The following is a 26,066-nucleotide window of genomic DNA, read 5'->3' as shown; positions in this document are numbered from 1 at the left end:
CTCTCTTTTCCCCCACACCAGAGTTGAAGTCCTTCTCAGTTGAAGATGTCTCGAAGAGGTTGGTTTCGTCGCTGCCGTCAAGGATGCCTGTGGAATGGAGTCGCCCGCTGCAGGAGTCAAGCCTTCAGGCTTAGCTCGCTTTTATCTTTTTCCGCTGCATTTGTAATCTTTTGTATTTTTGTAAGACGTGGATCTGTATGTCAACAATTGTCGTTTGTGTACCCTGGCTGGTTCTGGACAGGGGTTTAATGCACATTCAGCTTAGAAATTCTGGTTCGTGAATTTTTGGGCGTGACAACGTCCCCTTCGGTCGGTCGTTCCTCTCCGTCGGCTCGTCATCCCGTTGTGCCGCCTCCGTCGTCGGCATCGCAGCGGCATGCTCCATGCCGTACTTGCCTCCGTGCAGCTGCTGCCGGCTGCCATCTTCGCCTCCTCGCCGGCCCCGGTCGTCGTCGTCGTCCTCTCGTCGTTACCGGTCGTCGTGCTGTTCGTTCCTCCATCAAGCCGTGCTCGTTCGTTGCCCGCGTTTCGTCAGAGTGTGCTGCAGCCCCGTCGTCGTCTTCGTCCTCGGCTCCGCGTCGTCAAGCCCTGCACTGGCCGCGTCTCGCCTTCGTCCAAAGACCGCCGCCGAAGTCGTCCTCTCGTCGTTCGCCTCCGTCGTCCCTGAGCCGTCTCCGCCGCGCCCGTTCGTCATCGTCGTTCCACGCCCCGTCTCGTTGTGGTGAGGACCACTCTACTGGCTGCCCCGTCCTCGCCCTTTCGGTGTCGCCCCGTGCCTGTTGTGCGGTTGTCGACCCCGGTACTCGTGTACCAGTGTCGGTAGTCGTTCGTGTGTGCGTGTGGTGACCGTGTTAGTGTGCCCGCTCGGTAGCCGCGTGGTTTCCACGTGTGTAGCCCGCGTGGTATCTAGTGGAGTCCATTTGTCGGCCACTGGCCTCGGTTGACACACAGGGTCCGCTTCCGTCAACCCGTGGACCGTCTCTGTGTACCCGGTCCACCGTGGTCCCTTAGGTTGACATGTGGGGTCCGCATGTCAACAGCGCAGCCTTCTTGTCTTTTCCAGGCTAGCGCTTACACATGTTTTATAGTTGTAAAGCTTAATTATAATAATCCACAAATCTCCGTATAACAGCATTAAACTTCGGATGACCACGTCCTGGTCATACGAACTCCGAATCGACCTGTTCAAGTCTCTTAATGTTTATTATAACCTAAAGAACCATGTGCCTTTCTTTTTATGTATTGTTATTGCTTCTTTGTAGGCTTGTAGCTTAGCTTGTGTGTTTCGCGTAGCTTCCGTTGTTCCAGAGGTTCCCGAAGTGTGGTTCGTGGTTGTCGCCGAAGGTTCGAAAGGCCGTTCTCTCTAAGCAAGGCAAGTCGCATAATCCTTGAGCATATTGAATCCCAGTTTATAAAATTATTTTGATTTAAATTATTGCATTAACGCTTTATTTAAGTTTTTGCGTTATTATTGTTTTATTTAGCACTCCCTATTAATCCTTGTTATAGCCTTATCATTGCTATTGTTTATTATCACCTTGTTCACCCTAGGAAAATAAAACCCCAACTAGTGGGTAATCTATGCATGGTTCCTCTAGTATGAACTTAGGTAGATGCTTCGCTGATTAATTAGGCAACATTAGGTGGTTTTATAACTTTAGACTTTGGGAGTTCTCATATCATTTGGACACACACCTCCCCCTCTATTCAAAACCCCCAAAATGGTTTTAGGTTGGGCTCGAGGTGCATGGTTTTGATAGTAGCACCTCGGCCATCATAAGGACCGGTCTTCGGGCCTCTATTGCAAAGCACTACCGTACTAACCACTTGTCTAATGAGTAAGGCTTAACTCGGTGTTTAGTCTAGTCCTGAACAAAACGACACGGATAGAGATGGATGAAGTCGTTATGATGAATATCTCTGAGGCAAATGTAGGCTACACGGGCTGCGGTTCGGCAGTCGAGATATGTAGGCAAATGAAGGCTACACGGGCCGGTGTCCGTTAGCCGAGATGCCATGGCACTGGACTAGCACGCGGGTGGTCTCACCTCTATGTGTGTGGTGCACCCGGTCTAGGTCCTATTGCTAGGGGCTCAATCCTGGCCTGCCTGTCCCGGGATACCGGTCGTAGGCAGGGTTGGGTCGGTGCTTTTGTTCACGGCTAGGATGGGTGAAGGGTTATGTCACGTTTTTTATGATGGGTTCCACTTGCAAGGGAATGCAGAGTAAAGGCGTGTCTTGTTGTTAACAGTGAAATTTGGTAAGCCCGGAGTAGTCATCGGCTTAGAGTTAGCATCGGCTTGGAAGTCCTGAGATTAGCCGATGAGAGTTGTCAAGTCGTCAGTTGTCGGATTCTTGCTATATTCGGTTAAGAAAATTGATCTACTAAAGGAAGCTTATCCAGAAGAGACCGAGTTCAAAGAGAATGCGGCATGGCAAGTTATCTATTAATTAGGAATAGTTTGTTAGTTTCCTTTTATCTCTAGGAAAGTGTGTTTAGTGTCCTATAAGGACTTTATTTTTTTTCTTTTATCTTTAGGAAAGTTTCTTTCTTGTCCGACAAGGACTTGTATCAACCCATGGGTATAAATATCTACACCCGAGGTCTATGTGATCTATCTCTACGATCAATACAATTCAGCGCATCGCCACCCTTTTTACTTCTACTTTTGTTTTTTACGTTCCGGCGGAACTTGGCACCCGACGCGGGGCTGCATCGTCTTCGATCTTCGGCGAAGGGATAAGTCCAATGTTCCGTAGGCCTAGGCAATTCTATCGTTTACGTCGGCGTCGTTCAAGGCTGCATCAGTACATTCGACCTCTTGGATTGCTCTGGTTTGGATGATATTTTTGTCTACCTATTTATCATATGTCTATGTTAATCTAGTCTTAGCAAATCAATTTATCTCTATCGGCTGCTTCTCGTTTTAGGGTTTCTGCCGGTATAGGCTAAATCGTGTTGTTAGATTAGATTAGCTTAGACATCTACCACCCTAAAAATCAGTCAACGACTTGATTGTCTAGATATTATGTTTCTTTTCATACTTAGTGCTGCATCAGTTAAGTTTGATCTACTAAGCCGTGCTTAAAACCATAATCTCTAGCATGCTTCTTGATTGCCAATAAGGGTTTCATCGGGGTTTCAGCCGGTGAATTATCTGGACGTTGCATCGGCTCATAAGGATTGCACATACATATAAGTTGGATTTCGCCGATGACAACAAAGGTTTCACTGTTTAATCTAATCTTGTGGATTTCTTGACATCGGACCTCCAGCCGATGTGTGCTTTAACCTTCGGATCGATGCTTATTTATCATATCATTGCTAGCCGATTGGTTTATACTGGATTATATTGCAATATTATATTATCATCAGCCGATTGCCTTTATATCATCATCTACATTGGACATATAGCCGATTTATCGAAATCCTATCGCTATTGGCTGGTATTGGCATCGGCTATTATCGATATCGGCTGAGATTGCTCCATCGGCTTATCAGCCGATCGACTACTTTGATCTACTATCTGCATATCTTGTAAGTTGCAGGATCAAACTGACTTGCACGCCCACATCTCATCAACCTTTGGACCTGCACAGGAGCTAAGCAGATCTCCCAGGCCAGTGTGTTCGATTTTTTTGTCAACACTTGTGGGTAAAGATGTACACCTCTGATCAGAGTATAATCTATTCGAATAGCCGCTCCCTCGGTTATGGGCAAGCCTAGCAATGTACCCAAGTTAGTGGTTTACTTCTTAAAACTTGCTTAACAACTAAAACGTGGAATGGTTGGCCTGGGTTGGCTTGGGACGAACTGGGACCCAGGTAGGGTTGCCAGTTCGGTCGGAATCATCATAGGCCTTGGGTTATGGCAGGTTCGTATGGGTTCACGGCCTTGAGTAATAATATTGTGTAGCTCTAGGATTATATTTACAAAATAACTTTGGGCAACTAAGTGACTTTTAAATGCTATTTACTGCAAAACCTAACCCTATATTATTACCCCTTGTACCCCCTTGCATTAATCATGCATCTCCCTGTGTGACTTGCTGAATACTGTGGTTGTACTCATTCTTGCTCTATCTCTCTCTCTTTCAGTAGGAGAAGCTTTGGAGAAGAAGTCTGTTGACGGTCGTTATCGATCAGTTTCGACCGTTCATACTACCAAAATAAAGGAGAACTAGTGATGCTTGCAATGGCATAAATCTGTTAGAACAATAATATTCCACTAGTATTAGGTTTACTAACTTTTTTACAGAGAATGATCATAAAGTGGAGGAGAATCGACATTAACTCAGACGATAAATCAATCGGACGATGTCGGGAACCAGACATATGAATAGATGGGCCAAGAACTCAGAACTGACACGATGAATTGGGCCAAAATTCAGAAGTCTGCGAAGTGGAGCAATAGAGGAGGCCACCAGCCGAAATTAGGCTGGATTGGACCAGCCCTAGGTTCGGCCGAACCTGGTGGTTCGGCCGAACCAATCCTGGCGCCGTTGGATCCAGGTTTTGGCGTCAACGTCCAGGATTGCATCCCAATAACGGTTGGAGGGCACTTCGGACAATTCCCCTTCTACAACCGTCATAACTACCTCTATATAAGGAGCTCACTCTCTTCACTTCACACACATCTCAAGCAATAGCTCTCTCATTTCTCTCAAGTTTAATTTAGTAGTATCTAGCTGGTGGAATAGAAATAGAATAGGAATCAGGAGTCCGGAAGCCTTCGGAAGAGTTCAGGTATGGCTCTAGTAGCTTTCCTTTCCTCTTTTCTAAGCTTTGTACTTTTATTAGAATATTTTTCTATATACATTTATGGTATTGAAAGGCTTTCCAAGTATATGAGTACCTACTTTATAATATGTTCATGTTATGCTGAATATACGGCTAGCTTATCTGGGAGATGGTTTGGTGCGGGTATAATGTTTGCATATGCAATTGCTCTATACCATGACGATGATATTATAGTAGTATCTGGTAATTTAGGTGTGGTGTCTAGATTACGAGATATCATTATTTGGGGTTATATATTGCGGATGAGAGGTGGGCCGCTGATGGTGACAACTCAATACGGGTATTCCTTCGCGCCTATATATAATCCTAAGTTAATTCCCTGGGGAGGGTATTCCTCCGTATTTAGCCCCGATTGTATGGTCATGACGGGCTGTCGTAAGGAACTCGGCAATCAGGGGTGGCTTCTCAAAATACCAGGAGGGCATCATATAGAGGGTATTAGCTAGTATATCAGTTAACTATAATGTATGTATACTATGTATATTATAAGTATATGAATAGATTCTCTTTCTCTTTTCTTTCCTCCTAGCTTAGATTATTTATTATGAGAATGAATTGTTAATGCTTGTGTGTCACTTTACCCTTGAATTATCTTAACTCTTGCTTAGAATATGATTATCACAAGTAATATATAAACTATTAGTCAATCTCTCTCTACATGATCTTTCCACGGGATAAAATAAATACGATACCCTTGGAATACTCTCGGGTGAAATGCTACAATGGTATATCCGTGCGCTTGCGGATAAACTCTGCAACCATAATATACCAGAAGTATTTCTGCGCCATTGCTGGAAATTATATTTCTAGTAATATCGTTAAGAAATACCAACAAAGTCCTAGGTAGAGTCCTGTCTTATACCCCAGTTGAGCGCCAGTGAAGATGGAGCCGTAGGCCCGCTAGTCCGCTACTGTTTATTTGTGTTTGTCAGGCCTTAAGTGCCTTTGTAATAATGTAAATATTATCGATATAATAAAGATGTGTCTTTTGTATCATGTTTGTGTGGTGTACCTTGGCTTTTCAAGGATGGGGATAAATACACTACCGTTCAGGAAAATGTATTTTTCCAGGCGCGACAACATGCCCTTTGTCTCCACTCTTGATGAACCCTGAGTTCCTCTCGACACTCAAGGCTGTTGTTGGCCCGATCTTTCGGTGAGTTGTGATAACTACGATTTGGGAGAAACGTTGACGATCCGACTACAACCGTACGAGACGTTGTGTTGCGCCTTAGCGATCGATACACCTCTCCGTGGGTTGTTGATCTTGCCGGTGCAGATCAACCCTATTCCTGCAAGCAAATCGAAGAAACAAGCAAGAACAAGATAAAAAGCAATCTGATATTGCAAATAGGAATTTAATACAAATGATAAGTTGGGGTTCCGAAGAACAAGCAGACGGACGGTCTAGCCGACACGCGCGCTGCAAGCAAGTAGCAATGGCTAAACTTTAATCTAACAAAACCCCCCAGAAACCCTGAAGGGGTAACTAGCTAAATATATGGGTGGGAGGACGACCTAGGGGTGCCTAGGGTCGTGCTCCACCAGCTTGGGGTGCACCCCACATGGGCCCCACCTGGGCCGGGGTCCCAAATGAAGTTACAAGCCCATAGGCCCATTACAGGTGTCGCAGCATCTTGTTTCTTCAGTTGCTGCCGACTGAGATGGAATTTGGCAATGAGGCTTGATGCATTGGAAAGAGGACTCCGAGAGCTTTCCATCAAGTACTCACGGGCCGAAAACGGAGGTCGTATGGAGCTTCGGCGGCCGTTTGAAGTCAGCAGTGTAGCAGGTGGCCGAATTGGATTTTGGCACTTGGAGGACTCGAACTTGATATCTTGTTGTTCATCCATGATGTGAGCAACGGATGTATCCGTAGTAGCCATGGTCACATCATGCTCCCCTTCTTCACAGAAAACCGTCCTCGGTTTTTCCATATGGTGTTCTTCATATAGTCCATTCAAAATAACCTGTTTCATCCAATCAAAACTGGAGAAACTCGAAGTAGTGTGATTAGCAATAACATGTTTCTCTAAATCCGAACAAATGAAAACTATATGCACCAAATATATTCCTCTATCATTATATTTGCCAAAGATATGAAAAATAGCATTAGTTGGACATAGCAAATCAGACTTAGCAAATAATTTCTCCTTCAAATTATCGAGCTCACAAAAATCATCAAACTGAATATAGCCCAAAGTATTTAAAGAAGATAGCAATTTACGTTCCTCAACTTCATTAGCAATGTGAACAGCATGCTTAAAATCAGCACACAAAGAAACACTAGGAATAGCATGTTCATTCACTAGTTGTGGCATGGATATAAGTGAAGCATTATCACACAACTCTTCTTTATCACAAGGAACAGCGAGTAAATCAACTTGTGACAAATGAATTCCAGAATTTGGTTCCACTAACGGTTGCTCTACTTTTGCATGAAAAGTGGACAAATTTACTTCGTTAACAATGCACTCACCTTGATTAGTTTCAGTACCATTTACTTTACCTTGGATGTCCTCTTTAGATGATGGAGGTGTCTCGAACTTGAGTGTGAACAATGGAATTGGTGGCTCTTTCATGTCTCTCTCCTCCTTTTCGTGATTACGCACTTCCAGCAAATAGTTAGTAATTGGAGGCAAAGACATAGCGTGTTTCTTTTTCATATCCTCCTCTATTTTACTTTCAGCATTGCAAGCAAGTTGTAACAAATGAGAAAGAGATCTATACTTTTCACAAGCAAGCGTGTCCTGAATTTCTTTGTTAAGTCCACGTAAAAACCTCAATTCTGTAGCTTCTTCACATTCATCTAAGCCACAACGTAATAAACAAGCATGCATATCATAATAGTATGAAGTAACACTTTTGGTATCTTGTTTTAAACATTGCAGTTTGTTGAGCAGAATATCAGCATAATACATGGGAACATAAACATCTCTAAAATATCGTTTCAGGTCTTTCCAAGATTGTGGTATTTTGTTATGCCTACAAAGATGTTTCCAATCATTAGAAGCATGTTTAACTAAAACACTAGAGGCACACATAACCTTTTGTTTCTCAGACAAGACATGCCTTTGAAATTCACTATCAACCGCTAGCTCCCAATTAATGTAAGCATAAGGATCATAGTTTCCCTCGAAATAAGGCAGTGCAGATTTGATCTTACCTAGAACATCGTCACTTACCTCATAAAGGTCATGTTGATCACTCCTCATGTCTCGACGAAGATGTCGATGGTGAGCATAGCTATCCCCAATTATCGTGCGTATCCCTGCCATTGTTAGTAGAAAACAAGAAACATATACAAAAATATGCGCGTTCCTATTAACTACTAGGTAGTGGCAGCTCAAAAATCACACACACTCAAGCTTTTAACCAAGCTCTTACAAGATCTTACCAATGCAAGCGGAATGGTGACATACACCGACTCAACCAAGCACCCCAATGGAGGTTGGATGTATCGATGCCTTGGCTAACACTTGTTGTACGGCTGCAATCAAATCTGTGGAGCTCTGGGTAGGCTTAAATATGTAGCAAAGGAATAGCAAATGCTCAAATCAGAGAATGCAAAGTTGAATAATTGTTCAAAGTCAAGCACCGTGCTGGTCCTAGGCTAGAACGTACTAGAGACGCGAGCCTAGACACAAACGATACCACAAGATAGCACTAGGAACAACTCATGCACAACTCTGATATATGAGTTCAGCTCAAACATAACAATATTTTCTCTTTTCTTTCTTTCTTCTTTCTTTTTTTTCCTTTCCTTTTCTTTTCTTTTTTTTTTGGGTGCGGCTTTTCTTTTCTTCTTTTTTTATGCACCATTCTGCCTTTTTTTTCTTTCTTTTTTTTTTGATTTTATTTTACAAAAACAGATTAAAGGACCTCAATGTAAGATTACAGGGACTCAAACGTAAATACAAAATTTACAGGGACTCAAATGTAAAAGTTAAAACCCAAAATTAGAACTATACAAAAATGGAATCCTCTCGTCCTGTAGGTTCCGTTTTTGCAAACGGATTTTCAATCCGATACTCGAAAAATTTTCACCAAGCAGTATGCAAGATCACGGTATAGATTGAAACCGTGACCGAGAGGAGACACTCGGACTCGGCCTGGTCGCGGACCCGGGGCGGTGGTGGGTGAGGAAAGGAAGGATGCGGCACTACCTAGGAGTCCGGTTATGGTGAGAGAAAAAGGGAAACTGATTTCAATCAATCTGATCTACTATTTCTTTCCAGATTAAACTCTCGCACTTCCAAAAACAGATTTGGAAATTCTTCTTCCTCCTCTCTACACCGGCAACAAGCACAGGCCGATCTATTCACGGGCAAACCAGAAACTCAAGCAAATCCTAAATGCAACTCCAAAACTGACCGATAAAAAATTCTGAAAACTACAAAAACAGAACCGTGGCAGCGAGCCGATTCCGTTTTCGTAGGTCCCGACAACAACAGAGACACGGTGGCAGCGACGACTGTGGTACAAAACGTGACCAGAACTCGAAACTCTAAACGAACTAGACGCTAAGACCAGCAACACGACGTGACGATGCAACACAAAATTCAACAAAGCAAAAACTGAAAAGAACAATGCAATGGCACAATATGGCTAGGTAAGTAATACGAATTTTTTTGTATGGCTATTTTCTGGTTATAGGAAGATAAAAACTCACCGAGCAACGAAAGCTCTGATACCACCTGATGAACCCTGAGTTCCTCTCGACACTCAAGGCTGTTGTTGGCCCGATCTTTCGGTGAGTTGTGATAACTACGATTTGGGATAAACGTTGACGATCCGATTACAACCGTACGAGACGTTGTGTTGCGCCTTAGCGATCGATACACCTCTCCGTGGGTTGTTGATCTTGCCGGTGCAGATCAACCCTATTCCTGCAAGCAAATCGAAGAAACAAGCAAGAACAAGATAAAAAGCAATCTGATATTGCAAATAGGAATTTAATACAAATGATAAGTTGGGGTTCCGAAGAACAAGCAGACGGACGGTCTAGCCGACACGCGCGCTGCAAACAAGTAGCAATGGCTAAACTTTAATCTAACAAAACCCCCCAGAAACCCTGAGGGGTAACTAGCTATATATAGGGGTGGGAGGACGACCTAGGGGTGCCTAGGGTCGTGCTCCACCAGCTTGGGGCGCACCCCACATGGGCCCCACCTGGGCCGGGGTCCCAAATGAAGTTACAAGCCCATAGGCCCATTACAGGTGTCGCAGCACCTTGTTTCTTTAGTTGCTGCCGACTGAGATGGAATTTGGCAATGAGGCTTGATGCATTGGAAAGAGGACTCCGAGAGCTTTCCATCAAGTACTCACGGGCCGAAAACGGAGGTCGTATGGAGCTTCGGCGGCCGTTTGAAGTCAGCAGTGTAGCAGGTGGCCGAATTGGATTTTGGCACTTGGAGGACTCGAACTTGATATCTTGTTGTTCATCCATGATGTGAGCAACGGATGTATCCGTAGTAGCCATGGTGACATCAACTCTTCACCACCACCAACTCATTTCTCCATCAAACTCTCCACTCGATCTCCTCTCCGTCTCTACCGCTTCTCTTTTTTCTCCTCTGCACCATTGTCATCTTGTCTCCTGGTGCTCGACGAGGCGTCGTCTAATAGCTGGAAAAACAAAAATGCTTTGGTTACTTACCCAACGGTGTCCTGTCGAGGGGTGATCGGGATGACGCCGGCCCGGCTGGTGAGACCCACCGTCGGCTTAATCCCGACCACCGAATTCCACGACGCCGGGCAGATTATCGACCCATCTGTCTCCGTCCCCAGCGTCACCGCCGCCATGTTCGCCGCCGCGGCCACCGCCGAACCGCTGCTCGACCAGCACGGGGTAGCCGTGACCACGTACGGGTTCTTCCTCATGGACAATTCGACAAACACTTTGTTTACGCGATGAAATGCTGGGGAGATGACATGCACAGAGTTTTGGGGTTGCCACTACCACCACTTACCAGCGTCTCGCCGCCGCGTGCGCTCCAGCCGTTCGTCAAGGGACGGAAGCTGGACCACTCGGCGGGGTTGGACTTGCCGAGGATGACGGCGCCGGCGGCGCGGAGGCGGGCCGCCACGCCGGCGTCGCAGCGGACGACGGAGCCGAGCAGCGCCAGCGACCCGGCCGTCGTGTTGAGCCGGTCGCGCGTCGCGATGTTGTCCTTGAGGAGGACGGGGACGCCGTGCAGCGGCCCGAAGCCACGGCGGCCGGAGGCTCGCTCGGCGTCGGCGCGCGCCGCCTGGGCGAGCGCGTCGGGGTTGACCTCGATGACGGCGTGCAGCAGCGGGTTGAGGCGGGCGACGCGGTCGAGGTAGAAGCGGACGAGCGCTGTGGAGGTGAGGCTGCCGTTGCTGAAGCCGAGCTGGATGGCGTCGAAGGTGGCTTCCTCGATCTGGAACGCTCGGCAGGCGGTGGCGGCGGCGGCGAGCGCCATGATAGCGGCGGCGAGTTGCAGCGGCAGGTGAGACATAATGCACGTGCTTTTAGTGTCAGTATGTTTTTATTTGCGTTTGTTAATCGAGACACGAACGGCATGAGTAAGAGTAAGCACCGAACAGGGAATTTATAGGTATAGCAGTGGAGGAGTATATGATACGACACATATGCCATGACGCCACTATTACTAATTTTCGCACAAATGTGCTCTTTAGTTAACCAAATCCCACGAATGTTCGTAGGCAAAATTTGCTACGGAACGCTAAAAAATACAATTAACTAAGAGATACCGTAAAGACATAAATTAACTATGGAACACTGTAAAATAGTGGTAATTAGCTAATAGACACCGAACACACTATTTTATTATTTTTATAAAAACAGAGAGAGAAAGAGCTGCGTTTTGCTTTTGCTGAAGTCGCACCGATGCCGCTGGGATCTGCCCCATGGCAGTGAGCTGCCACGCCATGACCGGACTAAACAAATGGGTGAGAGAAAGAGATAAGAAAGAGAAGAAGAAGAAAAGAGAAAAAAAATAGAAACCATGAAAAAGGAGGAAGAAATGGAAAAAAATGAAAAAGGCGATGATGGAGTGATGGATGTCGCGCACGCCGCCACCGCATGGTCAAACGGCGTCGTCGCCCGGCCCCAACAGCCACACATGGGCAAAGCCATCGCCCTGTCGCGCCTGCGCGAACCCATCGCATCCACCCGCGCCACAGTTCTCGGCTGCACCTGCGCCCGCCGCGTTGCCATGCCTGGCGCCCCGGCCGCGCTCACCCTCCAGCCGCTTGCAGCGTTGGCCATTCGCGACGTCGGCCGCCCACCATGGCCATCTACCCGCTCCACCACTCGCAGCGTGGGCATCCATAGCGCCCACTGTGCCGCCTCACCCCTGGTGCCGGCTGGACCATGCCTAAGTATTAATTACTTCTCTAATACTTGCGCATGAACTTCCTTCTCTATCTGGAGTTCTAATACTATAGCACTTAGTACGAGTACTAAACAATGAACCTGTAAAGATGTAAATCTATCTTTCTTAGATGAAATAATTAAATAATATTAGAAAGGATCCCGAATACTTACTTAATAGAAGACCTGGACTCTTACAGAATTACTCCTAGGAAACTACACTCGTCGAGGTAGAAATCGGAAAGAGCACCAAACTTCCGAGCACTTCTCCAGAGCTTTCCCTGACTCTCTACCTATCTCTAATATACAAAAGATACAATAGATCCTCTTGTAATTCAGCTTAAAGTTGTGTGTTCTAAAAATGAGATGAGCTACTCCTTTTATTTGCTCCATATGATGGTTATAGGTATGCGAAATTTCCAAAATGCCGTCCAACCATCTTTGTAAAGTTATCAGTAGCATACACGTGGAAGACCAGGATCAAAGGCGCCAGTGGTGGTTCGGCCGAACCCTGGGCCCCACCTCCTAGCCTCTCCTTTAGCTAGGAGATTGAGTGGTGGGTCCTGATGGCAGTTACGACAGTTATGACCCATTCCATGATGGTTTCACTTGACTTGTGGGTCCTTCAATCCGTGTACTTGTGTCTAATTGGCCGGATGTATGTTTTCTTATATGACTGGTGTGTTTTCTCCTTAAAATACCTGCATACTCATATTTCACCAACACTAGTGGAAATAATTAGTAATAATCCCTACTACTAAGTTGGATATCATATTTTATATTATTATATGTAGACATTGACGGTCAGATATTATGATTTAAGGATCGTTAACAGTACCTTTTTTAATTAACCGGTACCTATAATATATTGTAGGTGTTATTTTTTAAAAAAAGTTACCAATAATATCAGTGATGATTTTTCTTTATAATCGACACCTATAATTGCTCAAAAGTGCCATTTGTATATTTTTTAACCTGCATAGGTGGAAAAAGGTTTATGAGTGTCGATTTTATCATTTCCTGCATCTATGGTACCATCCTTTTTGTGTGTTTATATGGTAGTGCCTTAGGCCCATTGGATAGAGGTCCAATACAAGCGGTAGAGGAGACCTTGCCTTCATCTCTCCCGTCTATCTTGGCTGTCGCGCAGATTAAACGCGTCGTCGTCCATGCCGGGTTGGTAGCACAGCGGAAGGATAAGTTGTACTTAAGAAATAGTTCGAGCAAGTAAAATATATCTTTTTTTTCTTTCTAGCTACTTTGGAATGGTCAAAACATCCTTTTCTGGCAGGACAATTGGCTTAATGGAGCCAATCCGAGTCTCCGAGAGTTAAGAGTAGGAGAACGGTAACAGTTTAATTTAGACGAGGTGTTTTATAATGATCTCTTGCAGTGATAAAATCTATCCAAACTGTTTATATTTGGCAAAATTTACTGGAAGGCATTGTGATTTTGTGATTTTAGCTGCTGAACATGATAAAAGTTAATCTATCTATTTTTAGTAGAATAGGAGAAAGAAGTTGTGCGAAATATCAAAACTGCCCTTAGCCCCTTCCTCCATGTTTCCATTCTCTGATCGGCCCCGAGGCGAGCTGTCGGTGGCTGGAATTTTTACAATTTGGTCTTTTTAAAAAACTTATTTCACAAATAGATCCCAAAAGAACTTACCTAAAAATGATCCTTTTTGGGTGCCAGAGTCGCTGGCGCCGTTGTCGTCCTCCAGCCACCGTAGCTGGTCGGTGCCGAGGTGGCAGGGGGAGCGCACTAATGTGGCTGGCGCCGCCCATCCCCCCAGCCCGCCCACCATTTTTCCTCTCCTCTCCTCTCTAGTGTAGATGTGCAACATTTTTTATTTTGTATTATTTTTTTTGGTATTTTCTTCACAAGAACCAACCATGTGACTTGTAGATTTCGAACATTCTTGGGCCTTTTTTTACATCTTTTATATCCTATAAACACAAAAAGTTGGGGTTTGTATTTTTTTTGTTACATTTGGGTGCCATTTCTTAAAACAGGCGTAACTTTCTCATACGGACTCGGAATCAGGCAAATAATATATCCACGGTCATTTACAAATTAGAACCTCCAAATTTCGCTTGCAAGATTGTGTTTTCGAGGCTAGAAGCTTTTCGGTAGAGCTTTAGAAAATTCTATAAGTCACATATTTTGTCCATTTGAGTTTATTTTTTTATGGTTGGTTCTTGTGCTCTTAAGTGTGAAAAAATATAAAAAAACTAAAATAAAAGTAAAAAAGTTGCATCTATGTAGAGAGAACAAGATTGTAGAATTAGAGGGGGGGGGGGGGCGCCAGCATGCAAAACCCTTGGGAGACAAGGTTGCTGTAAGGTGACAAGGATTTGATGTATCAATGTTCCACTTTTATCATGGTAATTTAGTAACGTTGACTAGTTAATTTATTGACTGCTGGAAAATATTGTTCAAGTAAATTATGGCTATCATTTCATGTAGTTATATTTTGAATTAGATTAAATATTTAGTAACGTTGACTAGTTAATCTATTGAGCGCATTATGTTAATCTAATGTGTTCACATAAAAATTCTATTGGCCACATATTTTATTCGTTCGAGTTTAAAATAAAAAAAAAGGTCGCAACTCCACGGAGAGAAACAGGATTGGAGGGGGGCGCTAGCCATGCTGGCTCCCTCCTCCTACCACGTCGGTTCACGTGTGCCACAGTGGCGGGGGACTGTACCAATCATCCTGGCGCTGTCCCGTTCGACCACGGCGACAGCCACTCTGGCGCCATCAAAAGAACCATTTTTTAGATAAATTTTTTTAAGGGTCTATTTGTGAAATAAGTTTTTTAGTAGGATCAGATTGTAAAAAATTCAGCTGTCCGAAGCGCACCAATTCAAGCTCTCCAACCTGCACTTCGTCAACGAGCACGTGGCACGAAAGGGAAAAGGGAGTCCTGTTGTTAGTGTGCGGCAGTGTGGCCTCCATCCTCGGGATGTCAGATGAGGGCTTGCGTGTGGCATGGCGCCACCTGACGTACGCGCTCGATTTTCTTTAGAAGTAATACTCCCTCCATCTACTTTTGATATAGTTATATTTCATCTTGGCACACAGAATAATGATAAGTAATTCTACTTATCATCCATTTAAATATGATACTAGTCATTTCTCGTAAACAAGCGATTTATTAATATTTATAATTCTTAAGATCCATATAGCCAATCAGGTGTGTAAGAATGGAGAGTCATTAATTAAATCCGAGAAAGTCATTAAGATGATAGGTTGTTGAAAGTAGATGGAGGGAGTATGATTTAATGAAAAATCATAAAATTATATGTCGGTCAAGTGAAATCGTAAGTTTAGCACCCTATCGAACAACCATGGTTCATCGACAGGGACCTCTCGAACAACGGCTGTTTGGTAGGGGCTTTGTATTAAGACCTATCGAACATGGGATGTTCGACATGCCCCTTGCATGCATGCACTTTTTATTACTCCCTCTGTCTATTTTTGATAGTCATATTTCATATTGACACACAGATCAAGGATAAGTAATTCTACTTATTATCCATTTAAACATGCTACTAGTCATTTCTTGTAAAGAAGTGATTCATTAATATTTACATTTCTCAATGCCCATGTAGCCAATCATGTGTGGAAGAATGGAGAGTCACACATTAAATTCGAGAAAATCATTAAGATGATAGGTTGTTGGATTGAAATATACCTATCAAAAATAAAACTTTCAGATTTAAAAATATAACTATCAAAAGTAGACGGAGGGAGTATTATTTTCCTGAGCCCATGATCCTGTCGAACAACGGTGGATCGACAGGTCCTATTGAACCACCATTATTTGACAAGCGTTAAACTTACGATTTCATCTGAACGACCTATATTTTTGTGATTTTCATTCAAATCGTATTATTTCTAAGAAAAGTTCCTCTCTGCACCGTCCACCTCTCAACAGACTAGCAAGATCGATGAACAGCTTGTCGAACTCCTCACCTCCACAGCGCCGGCAGCGCCCACACCGGCATCCTGCAAACTCTTCTTATGAATAATGGGTTAATATATTTTTTTTTCTAAAAAATATTATTTAACAATTTAAAAAGTGTACGAGCGGAAAGCCAGGGAGATGAACACAACCCTCACATAAATCGCCTGTTCGGGCACAAGCACAATGTCCACATCCACCTCGCCTACATGCCTCCACTGACCACTGACCACTGCTTCCTTCAACCTCAACGGCCAGCAGTGAGATTGTCTCTCCGGTGACCACTCAACATCCATCAAAGTCCAAGAGGACTCCGCGAAGACACCGATCTGCCACAACAATTACTGACATTGACCAAGGTTGAGAGGATGATTTTGCTGTGCGTGAAGCTGGCGGGTGATGGTGCATGATCTGAAGACAAGGAAATGTAGAGATTTGGGGAATCAGGGAGGAAAGAAAAGGAAGGATCTGACCAGTGGGACTAGCTAGCTAGGGGCGTTCTTGGCCTTTTATATTTTCTCTCTCTCATATTCAAACAAAAATAATATTTTAATGGGTGCGGTGTTTAGTAACAAATAACCATATTTTGATCCAAAGATTGACTTTTGTCATGTGCAAGAACTAAAACCACGAAGTTACGATGATTACGGAAAATTTTGCCTTTATATTTTCTACTCCTTCCGTTTCACAATGTAAATCATTCTAGCGTTTTCCACATTCATATTAATATTAATGAATCTAGACATATATATATATATATATATATATATCTAGATTCATTAACATTAATATAAATGTGAGAAAATGCTAAAATAACTTACATTGTGAAACGGAGGAAGTACTCAATATTTCGCTTACGCATGTGCTTGTAAGACAAATTTTAAATTTTAAACTTTAATTTGTAAGACAAATTTTGGTGTTGATGTTGTAGTTTTTCACCATTAATGTTGGTGTTGATGCTATTTAAGGACATATTTAAGGACATCAAACTTCGAATTACTAAGGACATATATATAAAAGTTTTACTTATAAATTATTTTTTACTTGCTACTTCCTCCGTTTCACAATGTAAGTCATTCTAGCACTTTCCACATTCTAGAATGACTTATATTATGAGACGGAGGTAGTAATAATCAGTTGGGATATGCATATGCATAAGTGAACAGAAGTGACCGGTAGTACTTAAATCATACCAATTTATACTACCAATTCAACTTGTTTGGTTTGAATATTTCTTCTAGTTAGTTGCAGTCTTGCAGATCTTATAGATCAATGACTGGGCCGACTGGCGGCCCTTTAATGTTGTTGTTGGACTTCTGATCAGCTACGACAGTGCAATCTGTTAACTCCGGTCCAATGTGCCTTTTGGCGACCAAAACTTGGAAACAATCGCCTCCCTGCCGCTTTCATTAGCGGGAAAAATGGAGGATCTTGGACACCCTGATAGCTTTGGATAATACGGAAAGGAAAGAACAATCGGGTTTTCAACCGGGAGCTTCCAACTTGGCCTGAAGTTGTATCTCAAAGCTACGGAAAAAGCCAAGCTATAGTGACCAGGTAAACTATAAGTCGCTTTTCTGGTCGTCTCGTAGGTTGTACTTGTTTGAGTCCTCTATTTTGATAACGTGAGATGTAAGATTGTTGTTTTATTATTTGTTGTCCGCTCTATGTAACTGACAGGGTGTCACTTTGTCTGTTTACTTCCACAATTCTCTATATGTCTAAATTCATTAGTATCTAAATGAATGTGGGCAATGCTAAAAAGTCTTACATTGTGAAACGGAGAAAGTATAATATAGACAAAGGATACAATGGGTTGAGAACAATGGAAGGACCAAATAAGTATCATGTATAGGTTATTTGCACTTATAACATGCCTCAATGCCCCCTCACATGTGCACACGACATTCTAATTAGCTTATAACAGAGTATGATTAGTTATAATGTGTTATTTTGGCCTTGATTCACATGCACCGGACAAATTTGTGCACTGAATCAAGCGTTTTATAAGTTCGTGTACTAAATTGTATCAACCTATTCCCTGCAAAAAAAAAAATCAAAGTATCAAGTTCGTGTATCACCAATACAATTTACTCATATAAAAATGTTATTGGGATGTCTGAAAAAATGGTTTTAAATACTACCTCAGTTTTCATTTACTTGTCACTTTGACCACGTTTTAGGTTTGCAAATACTTGACACAACAAGCTTACCAAGGTAGTGATTCCTATTTTGTCCTTGCTGAGCCTAAGATAATACTCCCACTTAACTAGGGGCATTTTGGTCATTTTAAACTTGATTGCATTAGTATGTGGCGTGGCCAAAAGTGATTCATAAATAAAAGTGGAGGAAGTAGTGTATAACATCTAAGTTAAGAGGCTGTGTGCATGCTGTAGGTGAGATCCACCCATACACTTCGCCCTTTTTCCTCATGATAAGAGGCACTAGGGCTGCCGGTAGCACAGGTGAATGGTGAAACGAAAGTTTTATAGTGGATATGTAGATGGGGACATAGATATGTAGATGGATGCCGGTCTTTGTTTGTGGGTTAGATCACTTATATGCACCACACTAGTATGCTACAGAAAGCAGCGTCCCAACCAAACCTTGACGCTATCAGCGTTAGCGTCCATCCTTTTTCAAAATAGGATATCCTATTTACCAGATATTTAATTTTTGAATTATAAATTATTATAATACATTGAACATATAATACTCTGGACTACCAAATTTTTGGCATCCCTGAATTGGACAACAAAACTAGATGGCTATTTAGTTCCATCAATTTATTTGGGCAAGGATCAAAAAGCTCCGTGAATTATATAACACAAATTTTATATACACTACATCTTGAAGCCAGGCATCATTCGAACTTTGGTAGCTTGCTCATAAGCATAGGCCATTTCAATCAGCCTTGGCTCATAGCCCTTCAATCCACCGAAGCAAGTACCAAATGGCACTCCTTGACTGTCGTACCCAGCCGGCACGGTGATCGCTGGCATGCCACTGACGGCGAAGAAGACTCTCCCGTTGTCATTGGGCGTGACAATCGCATCCAACTGGTGCATCCTCATCAACTTCTCCAGCCCATCAGCAGACAGCTTATTGAGATGTTGGATTGAAGCTTTCTCCACCGGTCCAATGCCGTTGGTCTTTTCGGCTTCAATAAAATAGGGTTGTCCAAAATCTTTAAGCCTCTCCTGTAACAAAGCGTCATACAACACTAAGTTCTTGCGTACCTTTTTTTTTTGGCAATTAAATCGTAATTAAACAAGAGTGTGCTCAAATTTAATTTTCTGCATTGGGTTGCAAAATTTGCACTTTCAAGAACAAATTCATATCTAATCTTATAATTTTTCAAGCCAAGAGAATTTGTGATGCAAGATTAATTAATTAATTCAAGTAGCTCCCATACATACCTCCACCGGATGTGCCTTGTTGAATGCTATGACATCTGCAAGGGAACGAACTGGGGAATACAACAAGTCGGACAAATAAGCATTCAAGCTTAACTTGAACTCTGCTATCATTGCGATATGCTCGTTGGAAAAAAGAACATTCTGTACTTCAGTCAGATTTTTTGCGATGTCGATGTTCTCAATCACCATGGCTCCATGTTTCCTTTCATTAAGAAGAAATGACGTTTTTTAGAACATTAAGAAGATATGACTTAATAAACGATGAATGCTAGTATAATTCATTTTGAGCTATTTTAGCCAACATTTTAATGGTTCTGCGCTACACAATATGGCACACTTTTTATTATTGTATACCACTCAATTTGCAAGACTATATCCAGATAAATAAACAAAATAATTTGTTCTATGTTTTCCACATGCATATTTTCCTACTATATCCAGATAAATAAACAAAAGAATTTGTTGTATATGCGATAGTTTTTATCATATTATTGAATCGATCATTTGCTGATTACAGTGCTTAATATGATTGACTGAGTCTTACTTTCTTTTCTCATTTTTATGCCAGATTGCCAGAAACAAACAATATTGACTATAACATTTTATTATACTTTCAAACATCATAGAAAGAATATTATTTTACTGCAACAATTTCTTTCTTCATAAATGATGCTTCTAATACGAATATCACCAAAATCTTTTATAGACTGAATGCACATATGCTAGCATATGTATTATCTTTTAGAAGTGCTTTGTGTTTGTGTACCTCATTAATTGAATATGTTTTTGGTATGCCCTCAGCTGTTTCTTCTCAAATATTTCTTGAGTGAAGAAGCCGTTGGGAATACCAATCCTCTTGCCTTTGAATCCATCCATCCTTAAGAATTGTCCATATCCACCATTAGGAATGTACTTGGATGCTGCTCCAGTGGCTTCAGCGTCAAGTGCATCATACCCAACAATGGCATCCAACACATGGACAGCATCCGACACTGTCCGACATATTGGCCTATATTTTGTCAGATTAAAAATGTTAATAGTATATAATTACTGCAAAATGTCCACTCATTCATACATAGTCTTCCATATATAACACCTATAGTATGTCACAGTCCTAGTTGTTTTTCTGTGTAGTTACCATGAAGTAAATTTTAATGCAGTAACTTTTGTTACCAAATAATAAAAAGTTACCAATAGTTAAAACTAAATTAGCCCGAAAATGTTTAAGTATCTCTATTTTAAATATATCTGGACAAATACTGATATACAGATGCCGTAACGACTCAATGCACACGTTTTTTTCCTTGCTTAGAATGTCATATCCATTGAACGTGCGTGCGTATATAAAATCAGTAAAAAATGATGACAAATCTAGAATTAAAATGTAATGGACTAGATACACAACCGTATCACTAAGCTACATAGTTTATGGAAAACAAACATGTGTTAGTTATTTCTCTTTTGAACTGAAATAGAACCCCCACTTTTCATGAGCTCTACGAGATTTGTAACCAGCAAAACATCATAGTTAGTGAGGTTATGAGGCTAGGTGACGAGATTTTAACCTTTAGTCGATCATTTGGTACTCCAGAAGCTAAGGTCCTGGGAACATTTGAAAACTGTGATTGAATCTGTTTGGTTTAGTAAGAGTGAAGTCAAAATTGAGTTTGTTGATGCTTTTGGGCACTTGAATCTGTGTTAATGCTTAAATTGTACTCCCTCCGTTTTCTTAATATGTGATGCCATTAATTTTTAGCATAACATTTGATCATTCGTCTTATTAAAAAAATACATAAATATTTTTAATACATGACACCGTTAATTTTTTACATAATGTTTGATCATTCATTTTATTAAAAAAATTATATCAATGTTATTTATTTTGTTTTGCATGTTTTAACATTAAAAACATTAACTATGACCTATACTTTAGCATATTTATATTAATTTTTTGAATAAAACGACAATATATACTTTGTGCTGTTAGTGGAGTAGAGTTGTTTGGAAAATATCTTTAGCTAAACCGGGAGATTGTTTCATACAAAAGCAACGCCTTTGGCACTTGGCATCAAAAGAATAAAAAGCTAACAAATAACCTTGTGTTAGCACTTTTTTAACCAGAAAAATTGTGTTCATTTTTAAACTGAAAATGAAACTTGTGATTACCCAACACTGTCCTGTCGAGGGGAGATGGGGACGACGCCGGCGCGGCTGGTGAGCCCAACCGTCGGCTTAATCCCGACCACCGAATTCAGCGACGCTGGGCACAGTATAGACCCGTCGGTCTCCGTCCCCAGCGTCACCGCCGCCATGTTCGCCGCCGCCGCCACCGCCGAACCGCTGCTCGATCCGCACGGGGTGAACGAGCGCACGTACGGATTCTTCATGGACAATTTCACAAACACCTTGTGAGCTTATACGATCAAATAGAGAAGAGAAAGAAGCAGAAATTGTTGGTGCGGTGGTTGGTGTTACCAGTGTCTGGCCGCCGCGGGCGCTCCAGCCGTTCGGGGCGGGGCGGTAAGCGGACCACTCGGTGAGGCTGGCCTTACCGAGGATAACGGCGCCGGCGGCGCGGAGGCGAGCCGCCACGCCGGCGTCGCGGGGGACGACGGAGCCGAGCAGCGCGAACGACCCGGCCGTCGTGTTGAGCCGGTCGCGTGTCGCGATGTTGTCCTTGAGCAGGACGGGGACGCCGTGGAGCGGCCCGCAGCGGCGACCGGTGGCGCGCTCGTCGTCGGCGCGCGCCGCCTGGGCGAGCGCGTCGGGGTTGACCTCGATGACGGCGTGGAGGAGCGGGTTGAGGCGGGTGATCTGGTCGAGGTAGAAGCGGACGAGCGCCGTGGAGGTGAGGCTGCCGTTGCTGAAGCCGAGCTGGATGGCGTCGACGGTGGCCTCGTGGAACTCGAAGCCGGTGGCGGCGGCGACGGCGGCGAGAGCCATGATGGCGAGTAGCAGCCGCCGCTGAGCCATGAGTAAAGTAAGCAGTGAGCAGTGTCTCAGCAGACTCGTGTTTATTTTGCGTTGGTTAATTCAGACACGAACGCCATGAGCCCATGAGTAAGCACACTAAGTAGTGGAAAACAGTGGGTTTCTTATAGCAGCGGAGCAGTGGGACGCCTGACGAGTGACGACGCCCCCATTTCTCCATTATTAATTGTCGCATAAATGTTCTCTTCTCTTTGCTCGAAGAAAACCAAGTAGCTTTTCGATATTCGGTATTTTTTATAGATGAAAAATTTTAAAATGCAAGTGCAGTATAATCACTACTACAGAAATGGTCAAAAACATATTTTCGCAAATGGCCAGTGGCTTGCCTCCCCAAGATGTTTTTAAAAAGCCAATACTTTTTCAAGCGGGCAGCGCAATCACGCGTGTAGAGGCCGCCGCAGTCGTATGTGCCGTGCGCAAGCGGTTAAGTTGTGCCACCCGCCTACAATAAAAAAAATCATCAAAAAGAGAAAAAAAAAATCCAAAAATTGAAACCCTACCTCCGGTTTACTTCCACTGAGGGCCATTGTCGTCGCTGCTCTCATGCTCGACCGCCATCGTCACCTCTGCCAAGCTCAGCGACTACGGTTCCGTTGCTACAGAAGCCGATAGCGGCAGATCCACGCTCCCAGGATGTTGAGGTCGTTGTCGCCGCTCCCATTCCTGGCGGTGGTGGATCCATGCTCCTGAGGCCGCGGCTGTTGCCGTCGTCGCTCCTTCCCGAGCGATGAGGGATTCACGCTCCAGAGGTCACCGTGGTCGTCTGTACTGCTCCCGTGCCCAACAGCGGCGGGTCCGCGCTCTAGTGGCCACCACCGGATGATCTACGCACTAGGAATGGGAAGTGATTGTTGACGGTCATTATCGACCAGTTTCGACCGTCAATATTACCAAAATAGAGGAGAACTAGTGATGTTTGCAATGCATATATATGTTAGAATAATAATATTCCACTAGTATTAGGTTCACTAACCTTTTGCAGAGAATAACCATAAAGTGGAGGAGAATCGACATCAACTCAAACGATAAATCAATCGGACGATGTCGAGAACCAGACTTATGTATAAATGGGCCAAGAACTCAGAATTGACATGACAAACTGGGCTAAAAATCACAAGTCTGCGGAGAAGAACAACAGAGGAGTCCGCCAGCCAAACCATGGGCTGGTTGGGCCGGCCCCAGGTTCAGCCGAACCTCCCTCGTCGCCGTTGGATGCAGGGCTTCTTCTGGATGGTGTGGATTAGCTCCCAATGACGGTTGGAGGGTATTTCCGACCATTCCAACCGTCATAACCGTCATTGGGAGGCTATATAAACCCCTCACCTTCTCACTTCACTCACACACCTTAAGCAAAGCTCTCTCATATTCTCTCAAGTTTAGTTTAGTTCTCTCATATTCTCTCTCATAGGAATAGAGTATAAATCAGGAGTCCGGAAGTCTTCGGAAGAGTTCGGGTATGGCTCTAGTAGCTTTCCTTTCCTCTTTTGTAAGCTTTGTACTTTTATTAGAATACTCTTCTTTATACATTTATGATATTGAAATACTTTCCGAGTATATAAATGCCTACTTTATATTATGTTCATATTATACTGACTATACTGCTAGCTTATCTGGGAGATGCTTTGGTGCGGGTATAATGTTTGCATATGCAATTACTCTATGTCATGACGATGATATTAGAGTAGTATCTGGTAGTTTAGACGTAGTGTCTAGATTACGGGATATCATTATTTGGGGTTATATGCTGCGGATGAGAGGTGGGCCGCTGATGGTGACAGCTCACTACGGGTATTCCTCCGCGCGTGTATATAATCCTAAGTTAATTCCATAGGGAGGGTATTCCTCTGTATTTAGCCCTGGTTGTATGGTCATGACGGGCTGTTATAAGGAACTCGGCAGTCAGGGGTGGCTTCTCGAAGTACCAGGAGGGCATCGGATATATGGTATTAGCTAGTATATCAGTTAACTAGAATGTATGTATATATACTATGTATATTAGAAGTATAGGAATAGATTATCTTTCTCTTTTCTTTCTACTTAGCTTAGATAATATATTATGAGAATGAGTAGCTGATGCTTGTGTGTCACTCTACCCTTGGATTATCTTAACCCCTGCTTAGAATATGATTATCACAAGTAATATATAAATTATTAGTCAAGTTCTCTCTACATGATCTTCCCACGGGATAAAATAAATACGATACCCTTGGAATACTCTAGGGTGAAATGCTACAATGGTATATCCATGCGCTTGCGTATGAACTCTGTAACCATAATATACCAGGAGTATTTCTGCGCCATTGCTAGGAATTATATTTCTATTAATGTCGTTAAGAAATACCAACAGTGATGGAAGGAAGAGGTCGTTGGTTGATCAACCCCTCCCATTGTCACCGCCGATGCCGGATCCTTCCTAGCTAGGGCCACGGCCAACGGATCTGTTGCCTTTCGTCACCGCCACCAGATTTGCCTCAGCCGACGAACTCCAACCTCCGCCGGTGCCACCGCCGCATCACAGACCTGCATCGACTATGCCGAGGGTAGAGTGAGAATGAGAGAATGGAGATGCTGAGGGTAGAGGAGGAGAGGTTGAAAATAAGAAGCTGAGGAAGATAGAGATAAAATAGTGAGATAGAGGAGAGAGGTTGGGTGATATATAGAGAGAAGAAGAGAAGGTTGTGTTGATCAGGTCGGTCCGTGCGCCTGTACGCAGTAGGTTAAGATGTCTACCTGTGAGAATAGGTTTGTTTTTTTAGACTGACCTCTTAATACGCCTGCCTGTGAGAATTGATTTTCGCAAGTGGGTTAATACGGGAGACCCGAAAATTTTTACATATGGGTTTTCTTTTGGCCCATTTGTAAAATTAAAAGGGGTTGTCTGCATACATCATTTTTAAGACCGTCAGCTCATCCGCCTCCGCCTCCGCTTCCGCCGACGATGCGGACGCCGATCTCGCGGCGCCGAAGGAGGAACACGGCAGTGGTGGACACGGCGACGACGGAGCGGAAGAGGAACACGGTGGCGCTGGAGCGGAAGAGAAACACAGCAGTGGCGCGGAAGAGGAACACGGTGGCGGCGGATCGGGATTTCTAGGGCTACAGTCTGTTCTCACTGCACGCGAAGTTACGTTTTAGCCCTTCCACCTCAGTTCTTCACGTGGCACTGCACCAGGGATAGAATTGGTACTGCCCGGTACCAAACTCTACCAGCCGTTGGATTGGCCAGATCCAACGGCTAGGATTTTGGTACCGAGCAATACTGGTACCGACCGCTGTACCGTAACAACGCTCCATTTTTAAAGTAGTGAATTATAGTATAGTTACATAACTAGTTTATAATTAACATGAAAATACCTTGCACGACCAGTTGGTTAGCTCCATAGGCTTCCTCACAATCTGCACGAAACTTGATGTGACCGAATCCGAAAGTTTGTGGAAAAGAACCACACAAAATAATAAAGCAAATCCGATCTGCACACTTTTTTCTCTCTCGATCTGCACGAATCTATTGGTAGATTTGTC

The 26,066-nt window shown here is 43.4% G+C and overlaps 2 protein-coding genes across 2 annotated transcripts in view; both read right to left on the bottom strand.

Annotated features, from left to right (window-relative positions):
* Positions 1-12,157, bottom strand: part of LOC4335110 (probable amidase At4g34880) — a 43,848-nt gene extending 31,691 nt beyond the window's left edge. The window contains exons 1-2 of the mRNA XM_015779230.3: positions 10,773-12,157; positions 10,460-10,674 (exon numbers count right to left, since the gene is read on the bottom strand). Coding sequence (XP_015634716.1) covers positions 10,460-10,674; positions 10,773-11,282 — 725 coding nt within the window. The 5' untranslated portion in view covers positions 11,283-12,157. The remainder of the gene's footprint in view (positions 1-10,459; positions 10,675-10,772) is intronic.
* Positions 12,158-18,769: 6,612 nt separating this feature from the next.
* Positions 18,770-22,621, bottom strand: LOC4335108 (probable amidase At4g34880). The gene is made up of 5 exons (XM_015778508.3): positions 22,029-22,621; positions 21,720-21,934; positions 20,320-20,562; positions 19,554-19,755; positions 18,770-19,334 (listed from the first exon to the last, which is right to left on the bottom strand). The coding sequence occupies exons 1-5, from the start codon at positions 22,524-22,526 to the stop codon at positions 18,978-18,980; spliced, it is 1,515 nt and encodes a 504-aa protein (XP_015633994.1). The 5' UTR covers positions 22,527-22,621; the 3' UTR covers positions 18,770-18,977.
* Positions 22,622-26,066: the final 3,445 nt, after the last annotated feature.

The sequence above is a fragment of the Oryza sativa genome, chromosome 4 (assembly GCF_034140825.1).
Source record: "Oryza sativa Japonica Group chromosome 4, ASM3414082v1".
In the NCBI taxonomy this organism is placed as follows: Eukaryota; Viridiplantae; Streptophyta; class Magnoliopsida; order Poales; family Poaceae; genus Oryza; species Oryza sativa.
The sequence above is the reverse complement of the archived record's forward strand: the minus strand, read 5'-3'. Positions and strand labels throughout refer to the sequence as shown.

Coding starts and splice junctions, on each gene's coding strand:
- LOC4335108 (XM_015778508.3), bottom strand. CDS start 22,526: ATGGCTCAGCGGCGGCTGCTACTCGCCATCATGGCTCTCGCCGCCGTC. Junction 20,563..21,719: donor CCTCGACAGGACAGTGTTGG/GTAATCACAAGT, acceptor GACAAAATATAG/GCCAATATGTCGGACAGTGT. Junction 19,756..20,319: donor AAACATATTCAATTAATGAG/GTACACAAACAC, acceptor TCTTAATGAAAG/GAAACATGGAGCCATGGTGA.